The 12,151-nt window shown below is 34.0% G+C and overlaps 1 protein-coding gene across 1 annotated transcript in view; it reads left to right on the top strand.

The window, feature by feature from the left end:
• The window catches only part of SEC62 (SEC62 homolog, preprotein translocation factor), a 32,160-nt gene extending 20,791 nt beyond the window's left edge, over positions 1-11,369 (top strand). The window contains exons 6-8 of the mRNA XM_052641305.1: positions 3,685-3,745; positions 5,566-5,685; positions 9,876-11,369. Coding sequence (XP_052497265.1) covers positions 3,685-3,745; positions 5,566-5,685; positions 9,876-10,345 — 651 coding nt within the window. The 3' untranslated portion in view covers positions 10,346-11,369. The remainder of the gene's footprint in view (positions 1-3,684; positions 3,746-5,565; positions 5,686-9,875) is intronic.
• The last annotated feature ends 782 nt before the right edge of the window (positions 11,370-12,151 follow it).

Genomic DNA, 12,151 nt, shown 5'->3' with positions numbered 1-12,151 from the left:
AAAGACAGTAACAAAGAGCTTTGGTCAAAATAGAACCAGGAAATGGAGGACTACTGTTATTTATAAAAACCAAGAGAATACAACTAAGAGTTTTATGGTTGATGAACAGAATTCTAATTACTCTAGATGAAATTTCTGCTGTATAAAGTAAGCTTTAAAGCAGCAGTTCCCAGCTTTGGGGCGATAATATTATTGCCAGCTCCCTCTGTGGGGAGCTGGGAATAATATTATTGCAGAGAGTCATCTTTTATGTTCACTGAGCATAATTTTTTTTAATATTTATTCTAATTGGAAGCTAATTAATTCACAGTATTGTATTGATTTTGCCATACAACAACATGCATCTGCCACAGGTGTACATGTGTTCCCCATCCTGAACCCCCCTCCCACCTCCCTCCCCATACCATCCCTCTGGGTCATCCCAGTGCACCAGCCCTGAGCATCCTGTATCATGCATTGAACCTGGATTGGCGATTCGTTTCACATATGATAATATACATGTTTCAATGCCATTCTCCCAAATCATCCCACCCTCGCCCTCTCCTTCAGAGTCCAAAAGACTGTTCTATATATCTGTGTCTCTTTTACTGTCTTGCATACAGGGTTATCATTACCATCTTTCTAAATTCCATATTTATGTGTTAGTATACTGTATTGATGTTTTTCTTTCTGGCTTACTTCACTCTGTATAATAGGCTCCAGTTTCATCCACCTCATTAGAACTGATTCAACTGTATTCTTTTTAATGGCTGAGTAATACTCCATTGTGTATATGTACCACAGCTTCCTTATCCATTTGTCTGCTGATGGACATCTAGGTTGCTTCCATGTCCTGGCTATTATAAACAGTGCTGCAATGAACATTGGGGTACACGTGTCTCTTTCAGTTCTAGTTTCTTTGGTGTGTATGCCCAGCAGTGGGATTGCTGGGTCATAAGGCAGTTCTATTTCCAGTTTTTTAAGGAATCTCCACACTGTTCTCCATAGTGGCTGTACTAGTTTGCATTTCCACCAGCAGTGTAAGAGGCTTCCCTTTTCTCCACACCCTCTCTAGCATTTATTGCTTGTAGACTTCTGGATAGCAGCCCTTCTGACTGGCGTGAAATGGTACCTTATTGTGGTTTTGATTTGCATTTCTCTGATAATGAGTGATGTTGAATATCTTTTCATGTGTTTGTCAGCCATCTGTACGTCGTCTTTGGAGAAATGTCTGCTTAGTTCTTTGGCCCATTTTTTGATTGGGTCATTTATTTTGCTGGAATTGAGCTGCAGGAGTTGCTTGTTATATTTTTGAGATTAATTCTTGGTCAATTGCTTCATTTGCTATTATTTTCTCCCATTCAGAAGGCTGTCTTTTAACCTTGCTTATATTTTCCTTTGTTGTGCAGAAGCTTTTAATTAGGTCCCATTTGTTTATTTTTGCTTTTATTTCCAATATTCTGGGAGGTGGGTCATAGATGATCCTGCTGTGATTTATGTCGGAGAGTGTTTTGCCTATGTTCTCCTCTAGGAGTTTGATAGTTTCTGGTCTTACATTTAGATCTTTAATCCATTTTGAGTTTATTTTTGTGTATGGTGTTAAAAAGTATTCTAGTTTCATTCTTTTACAAGTGGTTGACCAGTTTTCCCAGCGCCACTTGTTAAAGAGATTGTCTTTTCTCCATTGTATATTCTTGCCTCCTTTGTCAAAGATGAGGTGTCCATAGGTGCATGGATTTATCTCTGGGCTTTCTATTTTGTTCCATTTATCTATATTACTGTCTTTGTGCCAGTACCATACTGTCTTGATGACTGTGGCTTTGTAGTAGAGCCTGAAGTCAGGCAAGTTGATTCCTCCAGTTCCATTCTTCTTTCTCAAGATTGCTTTGGCTATTTGAGGTTTTTTGTATTTCCATACAAATTGTGAAATTATTTGTTCTAGCTCTGTGAAAAATACTGTTGGTAGCTTGATAGGGATTGCATTGACTCTATAGATTGCTTTGGGTAGTATACTCATTTTCACTATATTGATTCTTCTGATCCATGAACATGGTATATTTCTCTATCTATTAGTGTCCTGTTTGATTTCTTTCACCAGTGTTTTATAGTTTTCTATATATAGGTCTTTTGTTTCTTTAGGTAGATATATTCCTAAGTATTTTATTCTTTTTGTTGCAATGGTGAATGGAATTGTTTCCTGAACTTCACTACTTTCTCATTATTAGTGTATAGGAATGCAAGGGATTTCTGTGTGTTGATTTTATATCCTGCAACTTTACTATATTCATTGATTAGCTCTAGTAATTTTCTGGTGGAGTCTTTAGGGTTTTCCATGTAGAGGATCATGTCATCTGCAAACAGTGAGAGTTTTACTTCTTCTTTTCCAATTTGGATTCCTTTTATTTCTTTTTCTGCTCTGATTGCTGTGGCCAAAACTTCCAAAAGTATGTTGAATAGTAGTGGTGAGAGTGGGCACCCTTGTCATGTTCCTGACTTTAGGGAAAATGCTTTCAATTTTTCACCATTGAGGATAATGTTTGCTGTGGGTTTGTCATATATAGCTTTTATTATGTTGAGGTATGTTCCTTCTATTCCTGCTTTCTGGAGAGTTTTTATCATAAATGGATGTTGAATTTTGTCAAAGGCTTTCTCTGCATCTATTGAGATAATCATATGGCTTTTATTTTTCAATTTGTTAATGTGGTGAATTACATTGATTGATTTGCGGATATTGAAGAATCCTTGCATCCCTTGGATAAAGCCCACTTGGTCATGATGTATGATCTTTTTAATGTGTTGTTGGATTCTGATTGCTAGAATTTTGTTAAGGATTTTTGCATCTATGTTCATCAGTGATATTGGCCTGTAGTTTTCTTTTTTTGTGGCATTTTTTTCAGGTTTTGGTATTAGGGTGATGGTGGCCTCATAGAATAAGTTTGAAAGTTTACCTTCCTCTGCAATTTTCTGGAAGAGTTTGAGTAGGATAGATGTTAGCTCTTCTCTAAATTTTTGGTAGAATTCAGCTGTGAAGTCATCGGACCTGGGCTTTTGTTTGCTGGAAGATTTCTGATTACAGTTTGAATTTCCGTGCTTGTGATGGGTCTGTTAAGATTTTCTGTTTTTTCCTGGTTCAGTTTTGGAAAGTTGTACTTTTCTAAGAATTTGTCCATTTATACCAAGTTGTCCATTTTATTGGTATATAATTGCTGATAATAGTCTCTTATGATCCTTTGTATTTCTGTGTTGAGCATTATCTTTAATAATGGTCCTTTGCATCTCATCAGTTGGAGAGAACAGGGTGGAATTGAGAGCTGATGAATCTGTCATAGGACCTGACTACAATCTGTCTTAACTGTGCTCTTTGATTGATTTTACTCTGCTCATGCCTATATACATCATTACCTTAGGGACAGAAGGCTGTACAATTGTTGGTCTTTAAGTTGAATAAGTAATGATTTGTACCCAGGAGTAAATTGTTAAAAACATGCAAGTACATGAAAGTGTACTTAACTGCATTACCTAATTTATAGTTTTAAAAATAATTTTCTGACTGAATAGGTACCCAGAAAACCACTGCTACTAAAGGAAAGGTCTTTGAAATTTGTTTAATCTTTAAGTAGTTCTTATGTATTAATAGGTGGGAACTAACTGTTGCTGTAATGTGATCTTAGAACTTTAAGCACTGGAGTTTCTTGATTCTTCTAGGTATTTGTGTGGATCTATGACCCAGTTCACTTTAAAACATTTGTCATGGGATTAATTCTTGGTAAGTACACTCTCTAAAATTTAGAAAGGAAAGTAAACAATACAGAAGTTAGAAAGAAAATGTTTAACAAATGGCTATTTGTTTAAGTACATTTTAAATAAAGCCAGAATATAAATGATAAACTGAGGAAAATATTTGCACTACCTTAAAGCAAAGATCTTTAAGAAATTAACAGCCTGCTAGAAAAATGGTAAAGGTAGCTCACAGATAAAAGCAATACAGTGACCAATAATTGTGAGTGATACTTAATCACCCTCATGTTAAATACAAATTAAAACAATAGCAGTTATCAAGAGGACTATAAAGTAGAATAGTACCTATTATTAATGAAGGTCCAACACTTAAGAAAAAGCACTACTGTGCTCTAATAGCTGTTGATATGGTCATTGTTTTATTTTTTATGGAGAGAAGTTTGATAATATCTTTCAAATTTTAAATGTATACACACTGACCCAAGTGTTCTGTTTCTAGGAATTTATCCCATGGCTGTTCGTAGTAATACAGTTGCATAAAGTGTCTGTTCAGAAATGTGCATTGACATTTAATTCTAATCCAAATCCTTCAGACTGTAGTTAGAAGGATAATTAGCAAATATCTTTCAAGTTTTAAATGCCTTACTTTGTGACCTAATAGTTAAACTTCAGGGAGTTTATCCTATACCTTAATCAATTGCACACATGGGCATTGGTAATTGTTGCACTCTTGTGAATAATAGGATAAAGCTAGAAGCAATTCAAGTCTCTCAATAGGAGGATGGGGAATAAATGACAGTACTAATACATGCTAGAATATCATGCAGCTTTGAAAGAATTAGATAAGGTGTACTCTCAGAAGGATACCTAGAATATATTAAAATTGTGAAAGAGAATATTGTAAACTTTTTTTTTTTTTTTTTTTAATCTGTATGACTAGTTTTAATTGTATACAGGCAGTTTCTGGGCATACAAATAAGAAACAATAATAGTTAACCTCTGGGGAGTGGACCAAGAATTGGGTAAAGACTTCACATTATACTTTCTGGTTTATTTTTAATTGTTTTTTCCTGTATTGTTTTATTTATTACCATAGGTGTGTGTTATTCCTGTGAATTTGGTTGGGGGTAGGGGTAGAGAATGATCTAACAGGTAGAAAAAAATAGGTAGCAGTTGAACAAATTTGATCAATATGTTAATCATAGGGTCCCATTCAAGTAAGAAATTCAACCCTTAGCTTGTAAATGAAATAGCCGGAATTGGAATCCTGGTTTCTCTTGCTCTAAACACCTAAATACCAGTCATTAATTTGGTTATTCCATGTGGTCCCACTGTACTTGGGAAGAAAAACTGGAGATGCTTGTATATGGTTTCCCTATCACCAAAAATTATCTGTAACAGAATCATCTGATGAGCTTTTCATTCAGCAGATGTCAGAGTTTCACCCCAGAACCAATCTCCAGGGAGGGATCTTTGGAATTATTTTTGGTTAGTTTTGTTGGTTGGTTATTTCTTTAAGCATCCCTTTTTGGTAGACAGATATCTTATAGTTGAAGTTGAAAACAGCAGCAGTTGATCATTTAAGGAGCTAACAATTTCACGTTTTTAGATAGCACTTTTCTAATTATATGTAATTTATACTAGAGAAATGTTGACCTAATATGAGAATAGTAGTTAAAATGTTAGGTTGAACTATGTAGTGATTGATAACTGAGCATTTTATATGTTTCAATAAGTTTATGTTTTAATTCTCCCCCTAGGGGTATGTATATTCACTATCTTGGCAACTGAGCCATTTAAAATTTTAATCTAATGTTTCTATGTGTAACTTTTCATCTCTTGTTCCAGTGATTGCAGTGATAGCAGCCACCCTCTTCCCTCTTTGGCCAGCAGAAATGAGAGTAGGTGTTTATTACCTCAGTGTGGGTGCAGGCTGTTTTGTAGCCAGCATTCTTCTCCTTGCTGTTGGTAAGTATTGTTACTAGCAAGACTGACCTCAGTAAGAGGTAGCTGTTGAGCAGTTTGGACTGTAATCTGGAGCTTCAGTGAAACTTAATAGCAAAATTAATGTAGGAGAATTAAGAAGTATATGGGCCTACCTTTTTGGTCATATCCCAAAACTGACTCAGGCTTCCAGTAGTATATGTGTTTAATTAGATTTACTGTGTGTGATGAAAGGATTTAATATGTCTTAATCTGCAAATGGGCTTCCCTGGTGCCAGTGCAGGAAATGCAGGTTTGATCCCTGGGTCGGGAAGATGCCCACGAGAAGGAAATGGCGACCCACTCCAGGAAATCCCTGGAAATCCCTGCCTGGAAAATCCCATGTACAGCCTGGCAAGCTATATAGTCCATGGGCTTGCAAGAGTCAGACATGACTTAGCAACTAAACAAGAGTCTGCAAATGGATATGCTTTAAAATTTAGCTGCCATAAGGACTTTAATATTTTTACAGTGATTGGTCATTTAATAAACATAATACATTCAGTAAACGTTTTTTTTTATTTAAGACAAATGAAACTTATGTTAAACATTTATATTTTATACAGTAAATGATTATAAACAATTGATTTGCCATTTTTAGGAAAAATCAGTTTGTACCATGGACCAAAATAAGTTCTTGATGCATTAACAAGTTTTAAAATCCTTTTTGAAAATTAATAAGAAAATATAAATAATGTTATTTTACTTTTCTGAATGATTAGGGGCTTTCATAGCTAAAAATAAAGCATTATAAAAATAATCCAGTTCAATTCAAAAGAGGAAATTAAAAACAAATGATTAATATATGAAAAATGCTTATCACTAGATGTCAAATAATTAAGATAATGAAGTATTTTGGGCTTATATAATTAGGAAGATTTTTTTTGAAATGGAAATACTCAGTGCCAAGAAGGATTTGACTATAAGGAAATACACCTAAATATATACCTAAATATAAATGGTGGTGATAGTTATGAAAGATTTTAGGATTCTTATTTACACTTGTCTATATTTTTTACAATGACCATGTTATTTAATATGAGGAAAAAAACAAGTATTATTTTGCTTAAAATTATAGTCTTTGAAGGTTTTTTCAAAGGATAAACTGGTCTAATTTAGTTTTTCATTTGGGAAATAGCAATGTTTTTCTGCTTTTTTAAGCTGTTTAGTGATTTTTTTTTTCCTATCATATATAATTCTTTGAATCATTGAGAGCTTATGTTGCTATATAGTAACTAAGTTCTGATTATTTTCCTCAAATGACAAATCAGCTTTTCTACCAGAACATATAGGAGGAGTACTTTATAAAAAATTTTTTAAACAATCTGAGTACTGATTTAATGTCTGTTTTTAGAGGACAAAATTTGACCAAGATTGTCTGAATGAGATGTGTGTTACTCTGAGATTCTATGACATGTAATGTAGTAGATTATTATGTTTATAAAGCATTACTGCTCTAGCCCTAAGCAATTTCCCTCCACCCTGGACATCAAGGGGTCCTGATTTGATGCTACCATCCATAGACCCAGGGATTCATCAAGTATTTTCATTCAGTTCATCATGTTTATGGGCCTCCATTTATGGGGGGAATTTCTGACTCTGTGTGAAACCTTATTCATCCACCTTTCAGTTTTTCCTTCCTCTAGCCTATTCACCTTAAAAATAGCCCCTGAAGCTTCTGCATGTAACAGCACATTTGCAGACCAAAAAAATAAATGTCTGAGTGTGAAGCAGGTAACTAGTGGTAATGTACTACCTGCACCAAGAATGAGAAGCCATAAAATTTTATCTGCCATTAGATACACTAGTCAAGTTGATGTCTTCTGATTCCCAGATCCCTGAAAACTTAGAAGCTTTTTGAAAATTTTCAGCAAAGGTTAATTTCCACTGAATAGAGTTAACCCACTTGCTTATCTTTCATTTAAACTGATATTCACAATAATATATGGTTATTATCTTGTTTTACTCTTTAAAGTATTGTTTCTTTAGCAATTCTTTCTATAATATTTCATTTTAAATATACTAGGAGTTTAAGTAGCAATGTATGTTAAAAAGCCTTGTCAATCAAATCAGAAAATAAATCCAACATTTTTGTTACTTCTCTTAGAAAATTCCAAATATACTTTTAAATGGTTTGATCTGTATCTGACTTGTAAATTGGATATTATATTATCTCATGAAGTATTATTTATTGGTCAAATTAAATTTGGTGTTGCTTTGAATATGTATATTTAGTATTGCCATTTAAAATAAGACCTCTAGCAATTTTCTGAATGTGTCACTTTTAGTATAGAAATGGTTCAGTTCAGTCAGTTCAGTCATGTCTGATTTCTTTGCAATCCCATGGACAGCAGCACACCAGGCCGTAGAAATGGTATGACAATACATATATCACAGTAGTTTTTCTCATGATTCTTCTCTTTTTGCCCTCAATAATATACTGGCATATAGAGAAAAACTGTTGAACAAAAAGAATTCTGCTATACCCACAGGGATGCGATTTCATTTGCCACTTTAATGTTGCCTTTTCTTGGATTTCAAGCAAGATTTCATATTATGAACTATTTGTTTTACACCCTTCAAAACCTATTTTAACATCATCATTCTATTTGGAGGAAAAAAATATACAGCTTCCTTAAGAGATGTTCATTATTTATCAGTGGGGTTTATTCACTGATTTATTTCATAATTTCAAGCATATTTGCCTTTTCTGTTTGTACGCACAAAAGATACTGGTGTGTATACAGTCTTTCAGAATATTTATGTTCTTTTGTGAAAACAGAAATTACTGCTTTATAAAAGTCAAGGCAGCTATAACTATTTTTGTTTGAAGCTAAATAATGGAAGAAACATAAATGAGCTTTTCTCAGACTTTATTAGAAAACAATGATAGGATTATCTGTAAAGAAAATGAAAACGAAAACCCAAGAAACCTATCATAATTAATTAGCTCATAACATTCACATAATAGTGACCTTTAAGAAAGTAAAATCCAGACAAATCACTCAGCTCCATATATGTGATAAATTAAAAGAAAGCTATATGAAATACTGGGGTTTGTGATAGTTCATTACTATAAACTTTAAAATTCTCAATTTCTTCCATTATCTAACCATTGTTGATCCCATGGACTATAGCCTGCCAGGCGCCTCTGTCCATGGAATTCTCCAGGCAAGAATACTGGAGTCGGTAGCCATTCTCTTCTCCAGGGAATCTTCCCGACCCAGGGATCAAACCCGTGTCTCCTGCATTGCAGGCAGATTATTTACCATTTGAGCCACCAGGGAAGCCCATAGTTGTCATACTGCTCTAAAAGAGTAATTTCAAACTTATTTGTTAAACCTGTCTGAATTTCATTTGCATTGTATGTTACTTAATATTGGGAAAATGTTGTCCTTAAATAAAAAGAAATTGCTCTTAGGAAAATGTTCTCTTATTGTTCAAAAGTATTTTAATTTAGAAGACTTAACCTTTAGGCAGGGTCAGCACATGCCTTGAACTCATGATACATTTAGGGACCTGTGGAAATACATTTTCATTTCTTCTAAAATCAAAAGTAACAATATATACACTTCTCTATAATAGTGAGCCTGTGCAGGGTTATATTTGTGTTTATACCAGAATGGTTGTAAAAAGCATAATTTTTTCTATTTTTTAATGGAGAAATTGCCTTATAAAGGCAAAAGTATCTAGAGAAGTCATAGTGCAACCCTGTTTTCTCCTTTCTAAGACTTCTTAAGATATCATTCATCTCTTATTTGCGTTTATTTCCTTTTTTCTTCTACCATGATTTCATGCATACTTCCAGGGTCCAACTGGCAGCTGTGCTTATTGAACTATAACATAGCAAAGTACATAAAGTATAAATGTATCCAAGAAATAAGTGGATACTTGGATATAAGTATATCCAAAAAACAGTGCCCAGATGAAAAAAACATAAAAGCACTTTTTTGAATGGCATTGCAGCATTGTGCCCTTAAGTTCAGAGCAGAATGCTATGGGCCCGGAATACTCTTGATAGCTGCTAAACTAAGATTTAACTGTTTATATTTAAGGTGCATGTAATATGCAAATAAGAAGACTCTGAATGTTTTCCCACTTTTTCATTAACAAATATTCCCTGCTATCTGAGTCAATGCTTGAATTATTCAATTAGAGAAATTTTTCTCCCACAGCTCGTTGCATTCTGTTTCTCATCATTTGGCTCATAACTGGAGGAAGGCACCATTTTTGGTTCTTGCCAAATCTGACTGCCGACGTGGGCTTCATTGACTCCTTCAGACCTCTGTACACACATGAATACAAAGGACCAAAAGCAGACTTAAAGAAAGATGAGAAATCTGAAACCAAAAAGCAACAGAAGTCCGACAGTGAGGAAAAGTCAGACAGTGAGAAAAAGGAAGATGAGGAGGGGAAAGTAGGACCAGGAAATCATGGAACAGAAGGCTCAGGTGGAGAACGGCATTCAGACACAGACAGTGACAGGAGGGAAGATGACCGATCCCAACACAGTAGTGGAAATGGGAATGATTTTGAAATGATCACAAAAGAGGAACTGGAACAGCAAACAGATGGGGATTGTGAAGAGGAGGAGGAAGAAGACAATGATGGAGAAACAACTAAATCTTCACATGAAAAATCATAATCTGACTAATTCGGGGACTAAATATGTGCAGGAGGTTGGATTTTCTATGTTGGCTGATCATCATAATATACACATGGCATTTGTAGCATTCTTTAAATCCATTTACTGAAATGGATTTGACATCTAAGCAGTTACATTCAGTCCTTCATTTCATATAATACTATTATTGATACAGTCTAAAGCCATTTATAAGTTTTATCTATTTGATAATTTTACAGTAAATAGGTCTCATTTATTTTGACAATTATCAAAGATGTACTTTCCACAATGACATTTAGATTAATGGCATTTTTGATAGTTGTATGGCTTTTTACTGTTAGACTGATCAGAATAACTAAAAGGGATAAAAATAAACACCAGTATTTCAGATTAAGCATAGTTTTGTAGCCATTTCACAGTTTCTTTGAGATGAAATGCTTAAACTTACTCTTATTAGTTTAGCTTTTGTTGATTATTAAATTATACCAGAAAACTTCTAAGATTCTAACTTAGCAGGGTTCAAAAACATTTTGTGGAAACAAGCCAACTAGTAATAATGCAGCAACACTTTTAGTTTAGCTACAAATTCTCCTTTTCCAACTTAGGAAATCCAAACTGATTTGTATGCCCGATTCAGAGGAAGATGGTCATCTCCAACAGAGGAAGCAAGCAGAATTGGCTGGAGGGTGATGGTTCTTCCCATTTCCTTGTCGTAAAGTAAAATGTATTCTGTACATAATTTACAAATAAACATTTTATTTTAATTGTTACTTATTATTTAGACATTTTCTCAACACTTAAATTTGTACAATTAAGACCATTTAAGGGTATGTTTTTAGATGGAAGTTTCAATAACCCACAGAACATCTGTGATCTTTCTACAGCAGCTTCAGTTTTGTGCCAACATTCCATGTATTTGAATATGAGTTGAAATGATCTTTATTAAATAAGAGCAGACTTAAAGTAGCTATTTGTACGCCTTAATGTTTATTTTGATTTTATCTTAAATCTCTACATTCAGAAATGGGGTACTATATTATCAGACCAGGAGAACTGCTATGAAAGATAATTTACTGTTCTAAAATATCAATTTAAAATAAAGAGCATAAAAGAAAACATAAGAGAACTATTGGACTCTAATTGCTTTCAACTAGTTTTGCAGTTTGATTTCATGTCTTGCAAACCTTAGTTACAAATTCCTTTAGGAATATCGTGTGTTTACTTATGAGCATAATCATTCCTTGAAGTTATACTGTTACAAAATGATAGTGAATATTGAATTTTTTTCCTTCAGTCACAGAGCGTTTTGTAGTTGAAATAGGTGGTGTGTATAGTTCTTCATTTTTCTTTAGGCTGTTTCCCATCTAAGTGTTAGACTAAAGATTTAAATTTTTGTAAGTGAAAAACTACACTTTCTGTATGCTAACACTTTTTGTTAAACATGACTTGTTTGCTTCTTTATAGTATTCCTTGTAAGTGGACAGAAGTGTGGCTATTTGATGTTAATGCAGCTCTCTCAAGGCTGCAATCAGTTTGTTTCCTCCTAGCAAATATTCATTGATTTAAGTGCCTGGGTGTTTTTCCCTCACATTTTAGAGCTCTCCTACTTTATTTCCACAATAAGGGATGTATAATTATAACTTCTGAGCTTCTTAATCATCAGCATTAATACCTATTTTGGGATATGATAATGGTACCAAAAGTGTCTTTCAGAAATAAAAGTGATTTAACCTTTACTGTTGTAACAATGCCCAGGCACTCAACATTCATCCATAAGCTCTTTATAATGTATGTACTACGTCTCATCTTTAAGGCATTTGAAGCCTG

Source organism: Budorcas taxicolor, chromosome 1 (assembly GCF_023091745.1).
Source record: "Budorcas taxicolor isolate Tak-1 chromosome 1, Takin1.1, whole genome shotgun sequence".
NCBI classification, from domain to species: domain Eukaryota; kingdom Metazoa; phylum Chordata; class Mammalia; order Artiodactyla; family Bovidae; genus Budorcas; species Budorcas taxicolor.
This window is presented reverse-complemented; position numbering and strand designations above follow the sequence as displayed.